Consider the following 26307-nt stretch of genomic DNA (forward strand, 5'->3'; position numbering starts at 1 on the left):
GACAGACAGACAGACAGACAGACAGACAGACAGACAGACAGACAGACAGACAGACAGACAGACAGACAGACAGACAGACAGACAGACAGACAGACAGACAGACAGACAGACAGACAGACAGACAGACAGACAGACAGACAGACAGACAGACAGACAGACAGACAGACAGACAGACAGACAGACAGACAGACAGACAGACAGACAGACAGACAGACAGACAGACAGACAGACAGACAGACAGACAGACAGACAGACAGACAGACAGACAGACAGACAGACAGACAGACAGACAGACAGACAGACAGACAGACAGACAGACAGACAGACAGACAGACAGACAGACAGACAGACAGACAGACAGACAGACAGACAGACAGACATGTTTGTTCATTGCCTCTGCAGTTAGCCAGTGGTGTTTCCTCTCCTCAAAACAACCTCCTGGGACTTGCTGCTACTCAGTGATGTCTATGCATCAGCACAGCCCTTTTAGACTGCAACCAGATACAGTATGTGCTTCTTGCCAGAGCACCAACATCTAGACCAGCTCCACCTTACAGACCTGTACTTTATGGATAGGAAGGAAGGAAGAATACATTTTGTCGGATGATGTTCTTACCAGCTGCACAATTGCCGGCGTGTGTGTGAGTGGCACATTTGGATCACCATATCCTATCGGAATTGCACCGCCATGTGGTTAAAGGTAATCTTTATTATTCCATATGGAGATTTGGTTTGCAGGCAGGATGAATACACGACACACAATACAAAACAGAGGCAATGTAAATAAAAATAAATATAAAGATATATGGGAAAAAAATGGCAAATATTTTTCTTCCTCCCTCCTGTAGGGCCTCAAACACACCCCTACACCCCCGTTGCAGAACGGTGGTATGGCTGATAGTGGAACGGCCGTCAAGCCTCCTGAACCTGAATCAGTCAGCATCCCGATGGAGGAAACCATCTGTAATGGGGGAACGCAGGAGCCTTCTCTGTTGACAAATCTGAAGAAGGTGGAGAACCACATCACAGAGGCCCAGCGTTTCTCCCATCTCCCCAAGCGTTCGGCGGTGGACCTGGAATTCACAGAGCTCTCCTACACCATCCGGGAAGGGCCGTGCTGGAGAAAGAGAGGTACAGTAACATACACCACATTGTCTGTCGGCGATCCTCAAACGAACAGGTGTATGGGGCAGGAGATCTCTGTATGGGGCAGCAAACTCTGGACTTTGGTTATGGCCTGGAACTAGGGCCCTGAGTCTTTTCCTAGTCAGTTCTTGTTGTCAGTAAAAGCTCCTTGCCCCAGTTGAGGCTTCCTGAATCGTTTAGGACCAATTTGTAGTAGGCTGCTGGATTGACTATTTGTTTCTTGGTGATAGCTGTCAGAATAGGTGCGAATTAGACATACCTCAGTGTCTAGATTTGCATTGCATGATTAAATAGATGTATGTTGACAAAAGCAATGACTGTGAGCAGATGAGCTCTCCACTAGTGGGAGTGGTCCTTCTGAGGACACTAATGAGAGGATAACTCCTGCGCTAGGACTGTGACCTTAAAAGGGCAACTCCACCACTTTTCAACCTCATTTTCCATATCTCCACAATACCACCTACATAGGTGAAAACTGCACATTTCTATGTTTTGTAGAAAAGTAGAAAAGAACAAACATTCTACCCAAAAACAGTGATTTTCAAACACTTTGAGATATGTGGTGACATGGGGAGAAACCAATTACACTCCCTCTGGCTAGAAACGTGTTGCATTTTTCCCCCCTTCTGTTAATCCTACCCTGTGATGTCACAGAGAATCATTTCTTTTTAGGAACTTTCTTCTTATCTTTAAAATACATGTAGACACTGGTGTGGTGCTGGAGATGATGAATAGGAAGTTGAAAAGTGGCAGAATTTTCCTGTTCTGCCTGTGCTCTTCTGTCGAAGCAATTGCAGTAAATAATTCACCACCATTACACTAAGCTGTGGGCCCTCAGAATGCTATGCAGGAAATGGGCTGTGTTTGAGCGGTTTATGCTTTATGGTCAAGAAAATGATATTCCATCACAAGTGTCATGCCAAAATTAACCATTGACTATTGACTATTGACTCAGGATTTCTGATTTAGAAAAGTCACGTGACATTTTCTCTATAAATCTCTCACATGGCAAGAAATCCACATCGAAAGCGGGTAACATCTTAATTCTCTCAGGTGTGCAAGATAAGCTAAAAATGAACTGTCTGCACACTCTCTTTACCTCTTCCTCTTTACTCTTTTTATTCTCTATCTCTCTTGCACGCTCTCTCTCCCTTTCTTTCTCTCTCTCCCCCCCGCCACTGGGCACACACTGGTTGAATCAACGTTATTTCCACGTTTTTTCAATGAAGTTACGTTGAACCAACATGGAATAGACATTCAATTGAAGTCTGTGCCCAGTGGGCTCTCTCTCTTTCATTATCTCTCTCCCTCTCTATCTCTCTCTCCCTCTACCTTCTCACTGTTCCTCACATTCACAAGCCATGCAGTATAGTGGTAGAGAAACTATCCCCTTCAGCCAGCACAGCCAGCCCCCGTGCTAATACACACAGCTGTCTCATTCAGCCTTTGATGTCTCTGAAATCCAGGAACACCAATCACAGCTCCTATATGTTTAATTTTGGGGGACCTCATCATTACTGGGGGAAGGGACTTGTGGCTTTACATCCGTATACACAGGTCTGCGTCCCAAATGGCACCCTAATCCCTATATAGTGCACTACTGTTGACCAGAGGGCACTACTTTTGACCAGGGCTCTGGTCAAAAGTAGTGCACTATATAGGGAATAGGATGCCATTTGGGAATCAGACATAGTGATTAAGAGTGCCATGGTGCCCCACACTGAGTGTGTAAGTGTCCCCTGGCCTAGCCTAGGAGTTTGACAGGTTTGCAAACAGTTGTCAGTTGCTTTGAATGGCTATGTCCCCCCTAATCCACATCTCACTCTGGGGCTGCATGTACATTGCTGGCAGACAGGGATAGATCAATATAGTAACTGTTTTATGTCCCCCATCATCAAGGAAAAGCAACAAATCAGTTGATTCTTGCCCAACAAGTCACATGAATTTGGCTGTGTGGCAGCCACGGAATTTAAGTACAGCTAATCGTTTGATAATAGATACCTGGGTCAGAGAATTACACTAATTGACTGAGTGTAGATGTTGTACTGTGTTTATGTATTGCATGCATCGCTGTACATGATTGAAGGTTTAGTGGAGCATATGTTCAAGGTAAACACAGATGACTGACACAGAGGTATGCCAGCTAGCACACAGACATACTGGTCATCTGTTATGAAACCCATGGATTGACCATCATCACCCAGTCACAATTAGGCCCAGGAGTTTTTCCAGGAGTTTTTCCTAACCAGATGACCTGGCCCTAGTTGCACAACAATGAATGGCAGACCTGAAGATCTGAATTTTCAAAGCCATGATCAAATCTCACGCTAGCTCTCCGGGACTAGTAGACCTGTAGCTCAGAGCTGGCAAAGCCCTGATCTTTGACACAAAAAAAATACTCTTCCACTCCCCTTACTAACTGGGCACCTTCCCAAAAGCCACGAGCAAACCTTGAATAAAACACTTTCCATTGTCAGTGTTTTGTCATTTACCCTCGGTCCAGCAGCATCACTGCCTAGATAAATGCAGTGCCGGATCAGTCTGTGTCATATAGGCTGGTTCTCTCATTCTACACAGGGCTGTCTGATATCACATAATGGAATGTCAGCTGCATTGAAGGTTGTTTGAAATGTCATTGCCTTATTTAGCATTGCAGTCGGAATCAGACTTTGGAGAGAGCACTCGAGAGTAAGTGGCAGATTCCAATTCAATCAAATCCACGGAGCACATAATGCATATTTCAGTCTGGTTCACATGCACACACACCCACCCACGCATGCATGCGTGCACGCACACACTTGCACGCACACCATCCATCCATCCATCCATCCACTGCACTCTCAGTGAGACACTGATTGATGTGGTGCAGCTAGCTGCTGATAAGCCCTTTTCTAAACAAAGACGTGAATAAGTAGCATACTGAAACCTAGCTGAAATCCTGCCTCAAAGGTGTTCCCTAAAATAGACAGCTAAGCTGCGGTGCTGTGTGAGGATATAACGTGGAGGGTGAATAGAACAGTGTGCTTCCTGGAATTTAAAGAGGTCTTAAGCCATGGGGAGCTAACTGAGACAGGAAAAGTACCTGTTTTCCTGCATAATAGCAACATTATATTTTGGCATGCGACAATGTCTTACACTGGTAGTGTTCCAGTTTCCTTTCAACTGTTCTCCAAAGCAAAGACTAATACGTAAACACCTCCAGCCTCTTTCTCTCTCTCTCTCTGTGTGTGTGTGTGTGTGTGTGTGTGTGTGTGTGTGTGTGTGTGTGTGTGTGTGTGTGTGTGTGTGTGTGTGTGTGTGTGTGTGTGTGTGTGTGTGTGTGTGTGTGTGTGTGGACTTGTTGTCCTTTCTTGTCAGGACCAGAATGTCCTGACATGATAGGAAAACAAGAACATTTATGAAATATCTGGACATTTTGCATGTCCTGAAAAGTGAAAATGCTACTTTAGGTTTAAGGTTTGGGGTTAGGGTTAGGGGTTAGTTTTAGGCTTAGGGTTAGGGGTTTGGGGTTAAGGTTAGGTTTATGGTTAGGGTTATGTTTAGGGATTTGGGAAAATAGGATTTTGAATGGGAATACATTTTTACTCACCAAAAAGTCTTGACAAGTAACGTAAACATAGCTGTGTGTGTACATGCATGTGTTTCATTCATTTTGACCCTGCCCTAGTATTGTGATCACTTCACATGACATCACATGCTGTCATCACCTCACATGACAGAGATCAAGGACAAGGTGGAACTAGCTAATTGAAAATACACTATAAATATACATACACTATATATACAAAAGTATGTGGACACCCCTTCAAATGAGTGGATTCAGCTATTTCAGCCACACCCGTTGCTGACGGGTGTATAAAATCGAGCACACAGCCATGCAATCGCCATAGACAAACATTGGCAGTAGAATGGCCTTACCGAAGAGCTCAGTGACTTTCAACGTGGCACTGTCATAGGATGCCACCTTTCCAACAAGTAAGGCAAATTTCTGCCCTGCTAGAGCTGTCCTGTCAACTGTAAGTGCTGTTATTGTGAAGTGGAAACATCTAGGAGCAACAACAGCTGGGCCGCAAAGTGGTAGGCCACACAAGCTTACAGAACGGAACCGAAGAGTGCTGAAGCAAGTACATTGTAGAGCGTAAAAATCGTCTGTCTTAGGTTGCAACACTCACTACCGAGTTCCAAAGTGCCTCTGGAAGCAATGTCAGCACAAAAACTGTTAATCGGGAGCTTTAAGAAATGGGTTTCCACGGCCGAGCAGCAGCACACAAGCCTAAGATCTCCATGTGCAATGCCAAGCGTCGGCTGGAGTGGTGTAAAGCTCGCCGCCATTGGACTCTGGAGCAGTGGAAACCAGTTCTATGGAGTGATGAATAACGCTTCATTACCTGGCAGTCCTACGGACAAATCTGGGTTTGGCGTGTGCCAGGTAAACGCTACCTGTTTTTCATGGTTCGGGCTAGGCCCCTTAGTTCCAGTGAAGGGAAATCTTAACGCTACAGCATACAATGACATTCTAGATGATTCTGTGCTTCCAACTTTGTGTGAACCTTTTGGGGAAGGCACTTTCCTGTTTCAGCATGACAATGCCCCCGTGCACAAAGCGAAGTCCATACAGAAATGGTTTTTCGAGATCGGTGTGGAAGAACTTGACTGAACTGCACAGAGCCTTGACCTCAACTCCATCGAACACCTTTGGGATGAATTGGAATGCCGACTGCGAGCCAGTTCTAATCGCCCAACATCAGTGCCCAACCTCACTAATGCTCTTGTGGCTGAATGGAAGCCAGTCCTTCATAGCAATGTTCCAAAGCCTTCCCAGAAGAGTGGAGGCGGTTATAACAGCAAAGAGGGGACCATCTCCATACTAATGCCCATGACTTTGGAATGAGATGTTCGACGAGGAGGTGTCCACATACTTTTGGTCAGATAGTGTACTCCCCCTCCACTTCCAATCTATTAAGGCATGTAGAGTGAGTTTCTCTTTACACTGAGGATAGAAGAACACCTTTACACACATCTTAAGAACACCTTAAGAACACCTTATGGCAACTGTAAGGAGTATTAACCTGATGAGGTGATGAGGTCACTAGTTGGGCTGCTGCACAGGAGGAGAATAAATATTCCCGCCATAGTTGCCTGCTGAGATCACAACCGTTTTTCGTTGCCTCCTGGGGGCTGTAGTTTGTTTTACAAGTGTTATTTTTTTCATTAAGTAGGAGGATTTATTAGCCTCCTGGGTGGCGCAGTGGTCTAGGGCACTGCATCGCAATGCTAGCTGTGCCACCAGAGACTCTGGGTTCGAGCCCAGGCTCTGTCACAGCCGGCCTCGCCAGGGAGGTCCATGGTCTAATCAAATCTCCCCCTATTTTACACCGCTGCTATTCTCTGTTGTTATCATCTATGCATAGTCACTTTAATAACTCTACCTACATATTACCTCAACTAACCGGTGCCCCTGCACATTGACTATGTACCGGTACCCCCCTGTATATAGTCTCACTATTGTTATTTCACTACTGCTCTTTAATTACTGTTACTTTTACATCTTATTCTTATCCATATTTTTTTAAACTGCATTGTTGGTTAGGGGATCGTAAGCAAGCATTTCCCTGTAAGTTTTACACCTGTTGTATTCGGCGCATGTGACTAATACAATTTGATGTGAGTTATTACTGAAATTAATCAGCTTGTCAGTGCATTAACGCATACCATTTGTGACATATATACAGTGGTGGAAAAAGTACCCAATTGTCATACATGAGTAAAAGTAAAGATACATTGAATAGAAAATAACTCAAGTAAAAGTGAGTCACCCAGTAAAATACTACTTGAGTAAAAGTCTAAAAGTATTTGGTTTGAAATATACTTAAGTATCAAAAGTAAATGTAATTGCTAAAATATACTTAAGTATCAAAAGTAAAAAATACAATTATAAATCGTTTCAAATTCTTAATATTAAGCAAATATTTTTTATTTACATATAGCCAGGGGCACACCAACACTCAGACATAATTTACAAATGAAGCATTTGTGTTTTGTGAGTCTGTGAGTCTACCAGATCAGAGGCAGTAGGGATGGCCAGGAATGTTCTCTTGATTAGTGTGTGAATTTGACCATTTTCATGTCCTGCTAAGCATTCAAAATGTGATGAGTACTTTTGGGTGTTAGGGAAAATGTATGGAGTAAAAAGTACATAACTTTCTTTAGGAATGTAATAAAGTAAAAGTTGTAAAAAATATAAATAGTAAAGTACAGATACCACAAAAAAACTACTGAAGTAGTACTTTAAAGTATTTTTACTTAAGTACTTTACACCACTGCATAGATGGACCTATTCCTTACACAATACAATCTCACTGATCTCTCTGAGGGATTTTCTAAGTGTCTGGTCTTTTTCCAGGTTTTAAAGCCTTACTTAAGTGCCTGTCGGGGAGGTTCTGCAGCCGAGAGCTGATCGGAATCATGGGGCCCTCTGGGGCCGGCAAGTCCACTCTGATGAACATCCTGGCTGGCTACAGGTGAGAGGGCTGTTATCATTCTTTTGCATAGTTTTTTGTTTTAAAGGAGAATGGAACACCAGTCTACCATACATATATTTTTTTATGTTTTATTCAGATATATCAGAACATGAGAGGGAGATAGGTGTAACAGGGTAAAGGGTTGAGGCAGGAATTGAATCCTGGTCTCTAGGGGTCCTACATGTGCATATGAGCGGGTAACGTTACCGCTCAGCAGCGGCTCTGCACTGCTTTTGCATAGCTTACTGATAGAGGAATTCTAAATTCCTTTATGCTTTAATTGCCAAAATCAATTAGCACTCATTTCTAATTCATTAATGAATTGTAAGTTCATTAATTATGCATGAAGTAGATCGAGACCAGTCTTAAAAGCCAGGTAAAGAGTGTTTAATTCCAGAGAGTACTGAATGCTTACACACATTTCCACAGGTTATAAACTGAAAATGACGTCAGCGTTTTCCAAACGTTCCGTTTCACAAACAGAGGGCCCCTCTTAACTCTCAAGCCTCCACGTTATCAGCACGAAGTCAAGGCCAGTCAGCATAAATCAACATTCCCGACCATTTGGAGATGGCCCGTTCCCACCACCTGGAGATTTGTACAACTGAATGAACTAAGGAACAGACCTATATTGTTACTAACTCCTGACTACATTATATACAATTGGGAAAGGGAGCAAGAGGGAAAACTCACATGTACCGTACATTATAGCATTTGGACTAGTCAGTTTCTGATTGGAATGTATACATAATTAGTCATTTCAACCATATTTTCCTCTATCACTTACACTACCTGCAAGCACTTCTTTTTGCTTATTCAAGTATTCATCCCCATTTTCAACGAACACCTCTTGTCTGACATCAATTTCCCCAAAAGTCCTCCCGCTCTGTTTCAGTCCACTGTGTTTGGAATGTTAACCCATTGTCTTTGTTTACAAACATCTGCCTGCACACATAACATTGTTATTGTAAAAACTGGAAGCATCTAAAGTAACTGTGAGGAAGGTCTAGTACAGGGGTGGGCAAACTTTTTGACTCGCGGGCCACAATGGGTTCTAAAATTTGACAGGGGGGCCGGGCCAGGAGCATTTGGAGGGAGTGTTTGGGCCGGATATACTAAAGCATTAAATGTAGTGTGTGCAAACCTCATAGCACAGTAAGAACACTACAACCCAATTTATTAACTGTCTTTCAAATGTGAAAAATAGCCCTTATCAGTTAATAAATTTGTCTCAAGGAATATGCAAGATATGGCATTTACATACTATTTCGCAGATACTGGGAGGAGGAAATGTAAATAGATTAAAATAACATACGCACTGTGATTTATCAAGATTGCGTCTGTTTTTAATAAGTTTCAATCGAAGGTGCAAAGTTAAAGAAATCAACATTTATTGAAAAATGGAATCACTTTCAACATTCAAAACATATTATTACACAACGAAATACTCAAGCTCAATAATATCTACTTGTGTTAAACTCCGCAAAATCACGGATGGATTGTCCTGACCCCGCGCTCTACAAACTCGCCACCGGACGCCCTCGCCTTCACGCGCAAACAGTACACGTGTATCGTTGCCAAGCACACAGACATAGGCTGTATTAAATATCCTACCTGCAGCTGAAAATTTAAATTTAAATTAAGAGCGATGTGCGGCGTGTTAATTAAGCTACTGTACGCTGCTGTGCGTAAATGCGCATTGCTCTTAATTAAAAGACGCACTTCCAAACTTGCCACTCCAACAACGGTCAATGTGTTTTGAGTGCGCCATCTATTGGGGAAACGTGGGCATTGCATGGAAAGGGGAAAAAAGGAGGTTTTTACTATAATTTGGACAAGTTCGGCGGGCCGGATTAAAAAGCCTAACGGGCCGTATGTGGCCCGCGGGCCGTAGTTTGCCCATGTCTGGTCTAGTACCTAGTATTAGGTTTTCACAGTACCCAAAAGCATTTCGGGGTGTTTTAAACAATTGTGGGATGTGTTTAACCATGGGAAAAGAGCCACAGATAATGTGGGTTTGATGCAAATAAACCATGTGTGTTTATTATCAATCGTCATGTCACTGCACCAGGAGTAGTCAAATTAATACATTTGTATTCGTCCATTTTCCACTCCTGTGTCTCCTCCTTAGGGAAACGGGCATGAAAGGGAAGATCTTGGTGAATGGGAAACCCAGAGATCTCCGCACGTTTCGTAAGATGTCCTGTTATATCATGCAGGATGACATGCTGCTGCTGCACCTCACTGTCCGGGAAGCCATGATGGTGAGAGCACAGGGTCGTGTTCATTAGGGCACACAGTTGAAAACATTTTAAACGTTTTGCATCTTAAAACTAAAAATGATTATTGGACAAATCTCCCTGTTTCAGTCCGTTTTCTTCCGTTTGGTGCCTAATGACCATGACCCAGACACATGTTCTTATTGGGAGAATAGATTGTATGTTTGTGGTTTGTTATTATGCAGCAATGATGGACTAATGTGAGGTGTAGAAGAAAGTGATGACTGTTGCCATCCACTTGATGTACTGCAGGGTGAATAGTGGAAATCGTACATTTTCGGTGGATATCGTACATTTTCAGTGGATATCGTACATTTTCGGTGGATATTGTACATTTTCATGGCTAAAACTTAGCTAAATTACTGTATTCTATGGATTTGATGTTTCAGGTTTCGGCCAACTTGAAGCTCAGTGAAACTATGGAAGTGAAAAAGGAACTGGTGAGTTGGACAGAAATGAACAACTTGCAGATGTGTGAAATTATACATACGACTGTGATTTGTGTTTACCTACTAATGGCAGACAATGTGTGTGGGTGCGTGTGCTTGTGTGTGTGTAGGTGAATGAAATCCTGACTGCTCTAGGGCTCCAGGAGTGTGCTCACACTCGCACCAGCTCCCTATCTGGGGGGCAGTGTAAACGGCTGGCAATCGCCCTTGAGCTAGTCAACAATCCCCCAGTCATGTTCTTTGATGAGCCAACCAGGTAAGAGGCTCACTATGTCTTCATGTCCACCTGATCCATCAATTATGGGACAAGATAAACCCTTGTACATTCTTGTTGTTGGTGTAGTGTGGCAGTGTTACTTGATCTAAGGCCTGGAGGAAAAACTCCTGGTTCTACTTGTAACGTATGCGCTTGGAGTCAGGAAGCAGGTGCAGAAGATACGTTTTAATGATAAGAGAAGGGAGATAAACAAAACAGGAGAAGGGTACTGAACGTGAACGAAACCAGCACTGCCTAATGACTGAGGCTACTGAGGGCTAAATAAAGGGAGAGTAATCAAGACGATGATGAGGTCTAGGTGTGCGTAATGATGGCGCCAGGCCCGCTGGTTAGTAGACCGGCGATGTCGAGCGATGGAGAGGGGCAGCGGGAGTAGTTATGACACTACTGATGATGTAACATGACCTCCACCTCCACCACGGATTAAACCTCCCCTCCCCCTCAGAATACGTGAAATGTAGCCATGCACTGAAAGTGCCTTTCTATCTGCCCCCTCAGGGATTAATTAAAGTTGTCTGGAAATGAATTAAATTGAATTATTTAGCCATCAGTAGCCTGAGTTTTGGGGCCGGAGTAAATTGGACATATAACCCCGTAGTGTTATACTGTACATTCCATATTCATTTGAAATAGAGGTTGTTTGTCAACTACCGGAATCCTGCTGGTCCTGCTTCCCTAACTCTCTCCCTGTCTATGTCTGTTGTTTCCAGTGGACTGGACAGTGCCTCCTGTTACCAAGTGGTTTCTCTTATGAAATCTCTAGCCCTGGGGGGACGCACCATCATCTGCACCATCCACCAGCCCAGCGCCAAACTCTTTGAGATGTTTGATAAGGTACAAACAGGCCTCTCTCTGTCCACTTCCATCAAATGATTAGACAACACATGAACACTGAGAGACCATACAGAGCTGTGGCAGTTGTCCCCTGGTTGTAGGGAGGAGTTTTTCCTAACCCTCTAACCTGACCAGACCACAACATTTCCAGGCCCCCCTAGTTGTATAAAAGCCCTGCATTTTTTCCCGCCGAAGTCGGTTCCTCTCCTTGTTCGGGCGGCGCTCGGCGTCGCCGGTCTTCTAGCCATCATCGATCCACTTCATTTTCCTTTTGTTTTGTCTTGTCTTCCCACACACCTGGTCTCAATTCCCTCATTACATGTTGTGTATTTAACCCTCTGTTCCCCCCATGTCTTTGTGCAAGTGCATATGCACGTTTTCTCTGGTGCGCGACGGGTTTTGTACCCATTTGTTTGTTCTGGTTTCCGGTGGTTTTATGAATAAAACTGCTCCGTTGATCACCCAGTTTTGCTCTCCTGCGCCTGACTTCCCTGCCGCCAGTTTCGCACTCCCTTACATCACGTGATCAGGAAAAACCCAGGTCCCCACCCACGCACCAGCTGTGTCTTTCTCTCCACCTGATGTGTTGTCTCGTCCGTCCACAGCTGTACATCCTGAGTCAGGGCCAGTGCATATACAAAGGCACCGTCCCATACCTCATCCCCTATCTGAAGAACCTGGGGCTCCACTGCCCCACCTACCACAACCCGGCAGATTTCAGTGAGTTCAATGGGACCTCGGGACAGAGTACACACACTTAATATCCGTTAAATATCTTTCTCTTTTGCCCCACATTGCAGACCTCTGCCGGGTTGCGTTAAATACCCTCTTCATAATGCCTTAAAAATACAATTCTATTGCCCTACTAGCTATGCATAATGTGTTTTAGTAACAGGGTATTCATAGAAAGTGTTAACAGGATTTTCTCTGTCCCAGTCATCGAAGTGGCATCGGGGGAGTATGGAGACTGGAATCCTGTTCTGTTTGAGGTGGCCCAGGGTGGAATGTGTGCCATAGAGGAGAAGGAGAAGTCATGTGACAAAAATGACACATCCGCTGTTTGTCCAACAACGTGCCTCAAGGTGCTACATGCTAATGCTACATACAACTGAGAATCGCTAAGGAATAAAGCCCCGTTCACTGACGCGCACGCCCACTCGCGCGCACACTGTTTTGTCTTGACATGCCGCCTGTCTGCTTCTTTTCACAGGACTCGGGAGCCATTGAGAGCCATTCATTTGCCACAAGCACTTGGACACAGTTTTGCATTCTCTTCAATAGAACGTTGATGACAATATGTCGAGACCAGGTATGTGAGTAGAGTTACAAGGGGTTCCTCGGGTAGCTGGGTCGCTAACAGGTAGCAATAGCACGCATGTATACATCAACTTTTTGGGGCTAGTCTTAAGCCAAGCCATGGATTAGTGGACAAGTCACTTTTTAAGTGTGATCCTCCATTGAGCATGCTTATAAACCTGCCCCATACATACATCAGTGACATGAGGATGAGTGAATTGTACAAGAGAGGGGGGCATGCATGCCGTGAGTCATTGTGAGCGTTTCTGTTTCAGGTGTTGACACACCTAAGGCTGGTGTCACACATCTCTATAGGAGTACTGATCGGCTTGCTCTACTTGAACATTGGCAACGACGCCAGCAAGGTCTTCAACAACACCGGCTTCCTCTTCTTCTCCATGCTCTTCCTCATGTTCGGAGCTCTGATGCCCACCGTGCTCACATGTGAGTTGACCGAATTGTGAGGGGGACTTGTTCGTTCACCAGGAGGAACTTTGCAGTCAATGGTTTCGTCCTTAAATGGCACCCTATTCCCTGGTCAAAAGTAGTGCACTAAATAGAGAATAGAATATAATAAAGCCATTTGAGATGTAACCAAAGTTTTCTGTCTCTGTAAGTCTTTTCACAATGCATGTTCTTAGCCTAGGCCCGAGGGATATCATTAACCCTGGGTTTAAACAAGCTAGCTTACTCTGAAGGGTCACATAAGCATTTGTTAACTCTGCTAGGCTAACTAAAACCAATGTCAATTCACCTTGATTTATTTAGTCAGCGTAGTCCATTGGATAGTCCATTCAGCAACGAACGTCATTGTTTCCCAGGGACCCCCTAGGATCCATGACATTGGTAAGTATGTTAAAGAAGGCAGGCTGTTTTAATTCTTGTTTGCCATTTCGTAATGTCTGACCTGCAGTTCCTCTGGAGATGTCAATTTTTCTGAGGGAACATCTAAACTACTGGTACAGCCTGAAGGCTTACTATCTGGCAAAGACTATGGCTGACATTCCATTCCAGGTGAGTTGGTCATCCAAACAAAGCAGGCACACAGCAAAGTGTGTGTGTGTGTGTAAGTGGGAAAGAGAAAGTGTGTGTGTTTGTGTCTCAGAGAACCCCAACAGCATAATACAACATAGATACAGCAGTGCCACCCAGTGTTAATGTACAGTACGGCCCGCTCTTCCCCAGGTCCTCTGCCCCGTCATGTACTGCAGTATAGTGTACTGGATGACAGATCAGCCTCCGGAGGCCACCCGCTTCCTGCTCTTCCTGGCCCTGTCCATCTGCACGGCCCTGGTAGCCCAGTCACTAGGGCTCCTGGTTGGTGCTGCCTCCACCAACCTCCAGGTACCTGCTGGAACTAACTAAATGCTAACTAAATGCTAATGTTTCACCATCTAGCTAATTTTCTTAACACTTTGCACTGGCACATGTAGCCTTCATGAGTATGTGTCTCCTAGTCTGTACTAACCTAGCGCAACCTTTGCATGAACAACCAGACCTACTTTTGTCCAGGAGCACCATTTAAATGTCTTGTCACTTGCAACGTGTGCAGACCATTAGCCCCTCTACCTGTCTGTCTTTCCACAGGTGGCCACTTTTGTCGGCCCCGTCACTGCCATTCCTGTTCTTCTCTTCTCGGGCTTCTTTGTCAACTTTGACACCATTCCCAAGTACCTGCAATGGAGCTCCTATGTGTCCTATGTCAGGTATGTCCCACTCGTGTGTGTAGGTGGGTCTAGTGGTAACGCTGCTGACCTTGAACTACACATGACATGATCACTAGCGGTGGAGGTTTGACCCCCAGAGTCCAACGCTTTATGTTTTCTACAGTGGGAAGGAAAAGTATGTGAACCCTTTTGGAATTACCTGGATTTCTGCATAAATTGGTCATCAAATTTGATCTGATCATCGTCTAAGTCACAACAATAGACAAACACAGTTTGTTTAAACTAATGACACACAAAGAATGATAATTTTTCGTGTCTTTATTGAACACACCGTGTAAAAATCCACAGTGCAGGTTGGGAAAAGTATGTGAACCCTTGGATTTAATAACAGGTTGACCCTCCTTTGGCAGCAATAACCTCAAACAAACGTTTTCTATAGTTGCAGATCAGACCTGCACAACGGTCAGGAGGAATTTTGGACTATTCCTCTTTACAAAACTGTTTCAGTTCCACAATATTCTTGGGATGTCTGGTGTGAACCGCTCTCTTGAGGTCGTGCCACAGCATCTCAATCGGGTTGAGGTCAGGATTCTGACTGGGCCACTTCAGAAGGAGTATTTTCTTCTGTTCGAGCCATTCTGTTGTTGATTTACTTCTGTCTAATGGGTTGGTGTCCTGTTGCATTATCTACATTTACATTTAAGTCATTTAGCAGACGCTCTTATCCAGAGCGACTTACAAATTGGTGCTTTCACCTTATGACATCCAGTGGAACAGCCACTTTACAATAGTGCATCTAGGTCTTTTAAGGGGGGGGGGGGGGGGGGGGAGAAGGATTACTTTATCTACCTTCTGTTTAGCTTTAATTGGCAGACAGATAGCCTTACATTCTCTTGCCTTACATTCTCTATCTTGATAAACTTGGGAATTAATTTCTCCGTCAATGATAGCAAGCTGAGGCAGCAAAGCAGTCCCAAACCATGATGCTCCCTCCACCATAGTTTACAGTTGGGATGAGGTTTTGATGTTGGTGTGTTGTGCCTTTTTTCTCCACACATAGTGTTGTGTTTTCCTTCCAAACAACACAACTTTAGTTTCATCTGTCAACAGAATATTTTTAACGCTGTGGAACATCCAGGTGCTCTTTTGCGAACTTCAGACGTGCAGCAATGGTTTTTTTGGACAGCAGTGGCTTCTTCCATGGTGTCCTCCCATGAATACCATTCTTGTTTAGTGTTTTACATATTGTAGACTCATCAACAGAGATGTTAGCATCCTCCAGAGATTTCTGTAAGTGTTTAGCTGACACTCTACGATTCATCTTAACCTTTGAGAATTCTGCGCTGTGCTCTTGCAGTCATCTTTGCAGGACAGCCACTCCTAGGGAGAGTAGCAACAGTGCTGCACTTTCTCCATTTATAGACAATTTGTCTTACTGTGAACTGATGAACATCAAGGCCTTTAGAGATACTTTTATAACCCTTTCCAGCATTATATACTGTAAGTCAAAACATCTTAATCTTAGGTCTTCTGAGATCTATTTTGTTCAAGGCATGGTTCACATCAGGCAATGCCTCTTGTGAATAGCAAACTCAAATTGTGTGAGTTTTTTTTATAGGGCAAGGCAGCTCTAACCAACATCTCCAATCTCATCTCATTGATTGGACTCCTGGTTAGCTGACTTATTAGCCTAGGGGTTCACATGCTTTTCCCAACCTAAACTGTGAATGTTTAAATGATGTATTCAATATAGAAAATAAAAATACAATAATTTGTGTGTTATTAGTTTAATCACACTATGTTTGTCTATTGTTGTGATTTAGATGAAGATCAGATCAAATGTTATGTCAAATTTATGCAGATACCCATGTAATTCCTAAGGGTTCACATACTTTTTCTTGCCACTGTACCTATAAGTGTCTCCACTACTCACTTCATGCCTGCTTATCTCAATAAAATATGAAAAGAGAGAGGGGGTAATATATCGCAATGCACAGGAACACTGTGGTTGTTTCCATCTTTGCATTGTATTGACCTGTAAATAATAACAATACAGGTCCCTGTCATCTGGTTTAATCTAGATTTTAGACCAATTAGTCTGTGTTGCCTCCCAGGTACGGCTTTGAGGGGGTGATCCTGTCCATATACGGGATGAACCGTACCTATCTGTATTGTCCAGGGAAAGTGTGTAAATTCCAGAAGCCTGAGGAGGTCCTCCAACTGTTGGACGTGGAGGACGCCAAGCTCTACATGGACTTCATCGTTCTGGGGATATTCTTCGTGATTCTCCGATTCGCCACCTACCTAGTGCTGCGCTACAAGGTCAAGTCAGAGCGATAGGTCTCACCCTCAAGGCCCCCCCACCCTGTTCTGTGCAAAGCTATTGTACTGTACCACGTGGGCCCAACATCCAGTTTTATATATCAATACCATAAATCGCTGCTTGGAAAAACTGGAATATATCACTTTTCTCTGTTGAAGTCATGATGGGACCAGAGAAGAGACATCTAACAAACATAACTGTTTTACCTCAGCAAGTAGGACTCCAAACATCTACAAGCATCTCTATGTACAGTAGGGTAGTACTGATGAGGGCACACAGACTATTCAAAGGACTGACCTGCAGGAACAACCAAAAACAGAGAATGTTTACATATCATATAGCCAGAGGACATTCTACTGTTGCACTGGAGTGTGTCTGGTTTTAAAGACAGAATGAATCAGTATTGTAATCAAGTGTTGATTAAATTTCCTCAACTGAACGGAACTATTCACTTTTGTTCCTACTATCTTTCACTCTCATCTACGGTTTAGTTACAGTTTTGAGAACTAGAAAATAAATATTACTTATTTTACCTGATAACAATGTATGAAAACAAATCTGTACATTATTAGGCTATTCACTTGTTTTTATACTGTCTGAAAAATTTACCTTTCTCTAAAATGGATGATTCTCCTAATTATATATTTTTTGGTTTCTCTAATCAACTCTAATCAATTAACTGTTCACATCCTACATGATGTACTGTATGTATGCAACATTGTTGAGTTTAGTTTGGGTAATAGATTAAAGAGGTAATATTATCCTCAAACCTGTCTCCACTGCCACAGTAATGTATATATTTATAGTATAACCAGAGATGCAACATTCAAACTTTACTTCTACCTAACAATGGATGACTTTAAAGGCCCAGTGCAGTCAAAACCGTTACTTCCTGTGTTTTATATATAATTCCACACTATGAGGTTGGAATAATACTGTGAAATTGTGAAAATTATGATAGTCCTCTTAGTGTAAGAGCTGTTTGGGGGGAAAAAACACCTGAAATTTCAGCCAGTTTTGGTGGGATGGAGTTTTGACCTGCCTGGTGAATTTCACCAGGCGGTAAATTAGTTAATGGACCAATAAGAAAGAGAGTTCCAAACCTTCCTGCCAATAACAGCTAGTTTTCTGTTTTCCCCTCCCCACTCAGATCACTCCAAGACATTCCTAGCAAAATTCTTACTTGAGAAATTGCTATTTGGTAAAAAATAATCCCAGTAAAAGGTACTTAATTGTTACCCAGAAATGATTTGATATTGAGATAAAAATGACAGTATTTGACCTTTAATAATATAATGCCTGTTTTATAAAAACCTTAATTACAGTCTAGTCATCCATGGCTAACTGCCACCTTGCGCACAAGCATTCACTGTCTCAGTTCGTAGGACTTGATATTCTTATGAGTGTGTGTGAGTTGCATATTTGACCGTTGTTGGAATTGGGATACCCGGCTTTCAGGAAAACAAGCCAAGAGAATGAGTTACAGTAGGCTATGTTGCAAAATTTAGTTGTATTCTGAATTTTCAGTTACAATAAACTGACATTCCTCAAATATTTTAATTATCTCAAATATTTTGACCTCTTACTCCCCACCAGCCGTCCCTATGTTGAAAGCCTATGCTATATGACAAACTTGATCATTTCTCTCAATTCCACTGTACAACATCGCAAATGGCTGGTATTTCAATAAAGACTTTAGATTTTACTCACTTATAATGATTGTGTTGCAATGTGTTTGGCATGGATCATGGGGAATATATAGCCAAGATCTCAACTCCAAGAATTTAAGCTCCGACTCTTTCAAGTCGCTAGCAGTCGATACATCAAAAATGTAAATTCTTAAACCCTCACCGTGTGCCTATGTTTGTTTTCTGTTGTTGAATGCCTTTCTTTGTTTGTTAAGACCCATGCTTTCTAATGAAACGTTAGTCAAAATACAATCATTGATAGTTTCCTTGATGAGATTCAATTGGCACATGAGCATTCGCACTGAGCTGCCATCTTAGAGCAACAGCAATGAGGCACTCTCTGTGGAGACGGAAGAAAGCAGATGTTTCCGGTTTTCAACCTAACTTCCATTTCCCCTGAAAAACATATGTTGGGACTCTGCTCAGGTGCTTTAAAAAAAAATATATATATATATATTTTATTTTTGCATTTTCCAGTTAAGAACATTCAAAATAAAAATGAGAAGAAATTAGACAACAATATAACAAAGTGAAAATAACCTTACAAGACAACAGACAATAATGTAAATGCAATTTTTTAAAAACAACAGTATATAGTATATAAAAAAAACTACAATAATAAAAAAATGAATGAGACATTGGATCACATGGACACCTGCCTGCCTTAGGCTACATATTATACATTAAGTGTGAAACATTACGTGAGGATTATATAGAGATGCAATCAATGTGATGTGAGGGGAGATTCTCCATATAATCAATAAAAGGTTGCCCAATTCTGTAAAATGTCTTAAACTTATTCCTCAAGCAGTAAGTGATTTTCTCCAGTGGGATACAACTATTAACTTCCGACAGCCACATTGCAACTGGCAGGGGGGAATCCGATTTCCATTTCAAGGCAATACATTTCTTAGCAATCGCTAGCAATATTTCTGTTAGCTTTATAGTATGGCTTTGCCTAAGATTGGAATTAGTAAAGTTACCCAGTAGACAGACCTACGGGTTTAAAGGGAATGCAGCCCCATGAACTGAGCATATGGTATCGCTTACCCCTTGCCAGAAACTTTGTCGTTTTGAACACTGCCAAGTGGACTGTTCCTTCATCTGAGCCACATCTAAAACATAGGGAGGAGATATCAGGGTTGAACTTGTGCAATCTTGATGGGGTGATATAATGCTGATGGAAGAAATTAAACTGGATCATAGTCCCTCATCAAGATTAATACCCAGATCTTTTCCCCATCTAAGTCAGGGTTTATCTAGCTCAGGCAGTGGTAGTCCTGACATAAGAGCATCGTAAACACAGGAAATGGTCTTGAACAGTGGTTGGTCTGCATGGAGTTGTTCAATAGGTGGCATCTTAGGTAGGTTCCATTGTCCCTTGAGATTCATTCTAATAAAACTTTGTAGTTGTAAGACAAATGGTACTTCTGTTTCAGCTGTTGAAGGACATGAGAATCCCTTCCTCATAACAATGTTCCAGAAGAGTGATACCCTTATCAAACCATGCTCGAAAGTGACTATTCTGGAAAAACATAGGAATCAATCTATTGTTTCATAGAGGAGTTTTAGAAATCCCTCTTGTCTGAACAGCTCGTGCAGTCTGCACCATGCCAGGACAGAATGTATAATTAAAGGGCTGTCTGTGGTAGTTTTATAAAGATTTCGGGTCCCATTTGTAAAACAATTCTACCCCAACCATGTTCAACCATAAGGGAGAAGGACCATTATCAAACCTCTGAGCCAGAAATCTAGACTGTGCAGCCCAGTAATACATTCTGAAATTGGGGAGGTTTAAGCCCCCTTTTATTTTTTACATTTTATTTAACCTTTATTTAACCAGGTAGGCTAGTTGAGAACAAGTTCTCATTTACAACTGCGACCTGGCCAAGATAAGGCAAAGCAGTTTGACACATACAACAACACAGAGTTACACATGGAATAAACAAACATACAGTCAATAATACAGTAGAAAAAGTCTATATACAGTGTGTGCAAATGAGGTAGGATAAGGGCGGTAAAGGCAATAAATAGGCCATGGTGGGGAAGTAATTACAATATAGCAATTAAACACTGGAATGGTAGATGTGCAAATGATGAACGTGCAAGTAGAGATACTGGGGTGCAAAGGAGCAACATAAATAAATAAATACAGTATGGGGATGAGGTAGTTTGATGGGCTATTTACAGAGGGGGGTATGTACAGGTGCAGTGATCTGTGAGCTGCTCTGACAGCTTGTGCTTAAAGCTAGTGAGGGAGATATGAGTCTCCAGCTTCAGTGATTTTTACAGTTTGTTCCAGTCATTGGCAGCAAAGAACTGGAAGGAAAGGCGGACAAAGTAAGAATTGGCTTTGGGGGTGACCAGTGAGATATACCTGCTGGAGCGCGTGCTATGGGTGGATGCTGCTATGGTGACCAGTGAGCTGAGATAAGGCGGGGCTTTACCTAGCAAAGACTTGTAGATGACCTGGAGCCAGTGGGTTTGGTGGCGAGTATGAAGCGAGGGCCAGCCAATGAGAGAGTACAGGTCGCAGTGGTGGGTAGTATATGGGGTTTTGGTGACAAAACGGATGACACTGTTAGACTGCATCCAATTTCTTGAGTAGAGTGTTGGAGGCTATTTTGTAAATGACATCGCCGAAGTCGAGGATCGGTAGGATGGTCAGTTTTACGAGGGTATGTTTGGCAGCATGAGTAAAGGATGCTTTGTTGCGAAATAGGAAGCCGATTTTATATGCTTAATGTGAGTCTGGAAGGAGAGTTTACAGTCTAACCAGACACCTAGGTATTTGTAGTTGTCCACATATTCTAAGTCAGAACCGTCCAGAGTAGTGATGCTGGATGGGCGGGCAGGTGCAGGCAGCGATCGGTTGAATAGCATGCATTTAGTTTTACTTGCATTTAAGAGCAATTGGAGGCCACCGAAGGAGAGTTGTATGGCATCTAAGCTTGCCTGGAGGGTTGTTAACACTCTGCCGACTCAACAGTGGTGATTGACAGAGTCAAAAGCCTTGTCCAGGTCAATGAATACAGCTGAACAGTAATGTCTCTTATCGATGGAGGTTATGATATCTTTTAGGACCTTGAGCGTGGCTGAGGTGCACCCATGACCAGCTCTGAAACCAGATTGCATAGTGGAGAAGGTACGGTGGGATTCGAAATGGTTTGTAATCTGTTTGTTAACTTGGCTTTCGAAGACCATAGATACAGGTCTATATTAGTTTGGGTCTAGAGTGTCTCCCCCTTTGAAGAGGGGGATGACCGCGGCAGCTTTCCAATCTTTGGGAATCTCAGACGATACGAAAGAGAGGTTGAACAGGCTAGTCATAGGAGTTGCAACAAATTCGGCAGATAATTTTAGAAAGAAAGGGTCCAGACTGTCTAGCCCGGCTGATTTATAGCGGTCCAGATTTTTCAGCTCTTTCAGAACATCAGCTATCTGGATTTGGGTGACGGAGAAATGGGGAGGCTTGGGTGAGTTGCTGTGGGGGGTGCAGGGCTGTTGATCGGGGTAGGTGTAGCCAGGTGGAAATCATGGCCAGCTGTAGAAAAATGCTTATTGAAATTCTCAATTATAGTGGATTTATTGGTGGTGACAGTGTTTCCTAGCCTCAGTGCAGTGGACAGCTGGGAGGAGGTGCTCTTCCTTGGACTATACAGTTTCCCAGAACTTTTTTGAGTTTGTGCTACAGGATGAACATTTCTGCTTGAAAAAGCTAGCCTTTGCTTTCCTAACTGCCTGTGTATATTGGTTCCTAAATTCCCTGAAAAGTTGCATATCACGGGGGCTATTCGATGCTAATGCAGAATGCCACAGGATGTTTTTGTGCTGGTCAAGGTCAGTCAGGTCTGGAGAGAACCAAGGGCTATATCTGTTCCTGGTTCTACATTTTTTGAATGGGGCATGCCTATTTAAGATGGTGAGGAAGGCCCTTTTAAAGAATAACCAGGCATCCTCTACTGACGGGATGTGGTCAATATCCTTCCAGGATACCCAGGCCAGGTCGATTAGAAAGGCCTGCTCGCTGAAGTATTTTAGGGAGTGTTTGACAGTGATGAGGGGTGGTCGTTTGACCGCGGACCCAGTACACACACAGGCAATGAGGCAGTGATTGCTGAGATCCTGGTTGAAGACAGCAGAGGTGTATTTAGAGGGCAGGTTGGTCAGGATGATATCTAAGAGGGTGCCCATGGTTACGGATTTAGGGTTGTACCTGGTAGGTTAAACATGTCCCAGTTTAGTTCATTTAACAGTACGAACTCTGAAGATAGATGGGGGGCGATCAATTCACGTATGGTGTCCAGGGCACAACTGGGGGCTGAGGGGGGTCTATAACAAGCGGCAACGGTGAGAGACTTGTTTCTGGAAAGGTGGATTTTAAAAGTAGAAGCTCAAATTGTTTGGTTTACAGACCTGGATAGTAAGACAGAACTCTGCAGGTTATCTCTGCAGTTGATTGCAACACCGCCCCCTTTGGCAGTTCTATCTTGTCGGAAAATGTTATATTTAGGGACAGAAATTTCATGGTTTTTGGTTTAGGTCTTCCTAGGCCAGGATTCAGACACAGCTAGGACACCCGGGTTGGCAGAGTGTGCTAAAGCAGTGAATAAAACAAACTTAGGGAGGAGGCTTTTAATGTTAACATGCATGAAACCAAGGCATTTACAGTTACAGAAGTCAACAAATGAGAGCACCTGGGGAGTAGGAGTGGATCTAGGCACTGCAGGGCCTGGATTAACCTCTACATCACCATAGGAACAGAGGAAGAGTAGGATAAGGGTATGGCTAAAGGCTAACAGAACTGTTCGTCTAGTATGTTCAGTAAAAGGAGCAGGTTTCTGGGCGCGATATAATAGATTCAAGGCATAATGTACAGACAAAGGTATGGTAGGATGTGAGTACATTGGAGGTAAACCTAGGCATTGAGTAATGATGAGAGAGATATTGTCTCTCGCGACGTTTAAACCAGGTGATGTCACCGCATATGTGGGTGGAACTAAATGGTTGGTTAAGGCATATTGAGAAGGGCTAGAGGCTCTACAGTGAAATAAGACAATAATCACTAACCAGGACAGTAATGGACAAGGCATATTGATATTAGGGAAAGGCATGCATAGCAGAGTGATCATAGGGGTCCAGTGAGTGGTTGGGCTGGCTGGAGACACGGCGATTCAGACAGCTAGCAGGCCGGCGCTAGCAAGCTAGCAGAAGGGCCTTAGATGGACGTCCCGACGGAGGAAAGTTTGTTTTAGCCTCCGCGTGCGGTGATGTCGATAGACCAGTCGTGATGGATTAGCAGGGTTCCGAGTAGCAGAAGGGTCCAAGTCCAATTGGCAAAATAGGTATAGTGGCCCAAGAAATTGGCTGATGGAGCTATTCAGCTAACAGTCCAATATGCTTGACCATAATCAAGGAACAGTTTGTCCAGGCTAGGGACTTTGCCGTGCCAAATAAACCGTCTGGTCAGCTTGTCGAGAGAGGAAAAGAATGCTGTGGGCACGGAGATGGGGAGAGATTAAAACAAACATAGATATCTGGGCAGGACATTAATTTGAATTACATTAATTTGAGAGGCACGTCCATCCATTTACACAGGTTACCCTCCACCTTTTTCAACAAGATGGCCAGATTGAGTTTATAGAGGTTGTTCAGGTTATCATCCACCATTATTCCCAAATATGTGAAGCCCACAGGAAACCATCTAAAAGGAAACTTATGCTTGATGGTATGATGGTCAAAGACAGACCGGTAATATTTTGCTTTTATCAAAATTGACCTTACAGTTGAAGTAGGAAGTTTACATACATTTATGTCGGAGTCCTTAAAACTTGGTTTTCAACCACTCCACAAATTTCTTGTTAACAAACTAGAGTTTTGGCAAGTCGGTTAGGACATCTACTTTGTGCATGACGCAAGTAATTTTTCCAACAATTGTTTACAGACAGATTATTTCACTTATACATTTACATTACATTTAAGTCATTTAGCAGACGCTCTTATCCAGAGCGACTTACAAATTGGTGCGTTCACCTTAAGACATCCAGTGGAACAGCCACTTTACAATAGTGCATCTAAATCTTTTAAGGGGGTGAGAAGGATTACTTTATCCTATCCTAGGTATTCCTGAAAGAGGTGGGGTTTCAGGTGTCTCCGGAAGGTGGTGATTGACTCCGCTGTCCTGGCGTCGTGAGGGAGTTTGTTCCACCATTGGGGGGCCAGAGCAGCGAACAGTTTTGACTGGGCTGCGCGGGAACTGTACTTCCTCAGTGGTAGGGAGGCGAGCAGGCCAGAGGTGGATGAACGCAGTGCCCTTGTTTGGGTGTAGGGCCTGATCAGAGCCTGGAGGTACTGAGGTGCCGTTCCCCTCACAGCTCCGTAGGCAAGCACCATGGTCTTGTAGCGGATGCGAGCTTCAACTGGAAGCCAGTGGAGAGAGTGGAGGAGCGGGGTGACGTGAGAGAACTTGGGAAGGTTGAACACCAGACGGGCTGCGGCGTTCTGGATGAGTTGTAGGGGTCTAATGGCACAGGCAGGGAGCCCAGCCAACAGCGAGTTGCAGTAATCCAGACGGGAGATGACAAGTGCCTGGATTAGGACCTGCGCTGCTTCCTGTGTGAGGCAGGGTCGTACTCTGCGGATGTTGTAGAGCATGAACCTACAAGAACGGGCCACCGCCTTGATGTTATTTGAGAACGACAGGGTGTTGTCCAGGATCACGCCAAGGTTCTTAGCGCTCTGGGACGAGGACACAATGGAGTTGTCAACCGTGATGGCGAGATCATGGAACGGGCAGTCCTTCCCCGGGAGGAAGAGCAGCTCCGTCTTGCCGAGGTTCAGCTTGAGGTGATGATCCGTCATCCACACTGATATGTCTGCCAGACATGCAGAGATGCGATTCGCCACCTGGTCGTCAGAAGGGGAAAGGAGAAGATTAATTGTGTGTCGTCTGCATAGCAATGATAGGAGAGACCATGTGAGGTTATGACAGAGCCAAGTGACTTGGTGTATAGCGAGAATAGGAGAGGGCCTAGAACAGAGCCCTGGGGACACCAGTGGTGAGAGCACGTGGTGAGGAGACGGATTCTCGCCACGCCACCTGGTAGGAGCGACCTGTCAGGTAGGACGCAATCCAAGCGTGGGCCGCGCCGGAGATGCCCAACTCGGAGAGGGTGGAGAGGAGGATCTGATGGTTCACAGTATCGAAGGCAGCCGATAGGTCTAGAAGGATGAGAGCAGAGGAGAGAGAGTTAGCTTTAGCAGTGCGGAGGGCCTCCGTGATACAGAGAAGAGCAGTCTCAGTTGAATGACTAGTCTTGAAACCTGACTGATTTGGATCAAGAAGGTCATTCTGAGAGAGATAGCGGGAGAGCTGGCCAAGGACGGCACGTTCGAGAGTTTTGGAGAGAAAAGAAAGAAGGGATACTGGTCTGTAGTTGTTGACATCGGAGGGATCGAGTGTAGGTTTTTTCAGAAGGGGTGCAACTCTCGCTCTCTTGAAGACAGAAGGGACGTAGCCAGCGGTCAGGGATGAGTTGATGAGCGAGGTGAGGTAAGGGAGAAGGTCTCCGGAAATGGTCTGGAGAAGAGAGGAGGGAATAGGGTCAAGCGGGCAGGTTGTTGGGCGGCCGGCCGTCACAAGACGCGAGATTTCATCTGGAGAGAGAGGGAGAAAGAGGTCAGAGCACAGGGTAGGGCAGTGTGAGCAGAACCAGCGGTGTCGTTTGACTTAGCAAACGAGGATCGGATGTCGTCAACCTTCTTTTCAAAATGGTTGACGAAGTCATCTGCAGAGAGGGAGGAGGGGGGATTCAGGAGTGAGGAGAA

At 43.9% G+C, this 26307-nt stretch overlaps 1 protein-coding gene across 1 annotated transcript; it reads left to right on the forward strand.

Annotated features, from left to right (window-relative positions):
• Positions 1-316: 316 nt before the first annotated feature.
• Positions 317-19247, forward strand: LOC115137112 (ATP-binding cassette subfamily G member 4-like). The gene is made up of 14 exons (XM_029673180.2): positions 317-1131; positions 7550-7667; positions 9799-9931; positions 10336-10386; positions 10506-10651; positions 11383-11506; positions 12112-12226; positions 12443-12588; positions 12717-12815; positions 13078-13246; positions 13716-13816; positions 13988-14146; positions 14390-14508; positions 16584-19247. The coding sequence occupies exons 1-14, from the start codon at positions 891-893 to the stop codon at positions 16807-16809; spliced, it is 1947 nt and encodes a 648-aa protein (XP_029529040.1). The 5' UTR covers positions 317-890; the 3' UTR covers positions 16810-19247.
• The last annotated feature ends 7060 nt before the right edge of the window (positions 19248-26307 follow it).

The sequence above is a fragment of the Oncorhynchus nerka genome, linkage group LG11, assembly GCF_034236695.1.
Source record: "Oncorhynchus nerka isolate Pitt River linkage group LG11, Oner_Uvic_2.0, whole genome shotgun sequence".
Lineage (NCBI taxonomy): Eukaryota > Metazoa > Chordata > Actinopteri > Salmoniformes > Salmonidae > Oncorhynchus > Oncorhynchus nerka.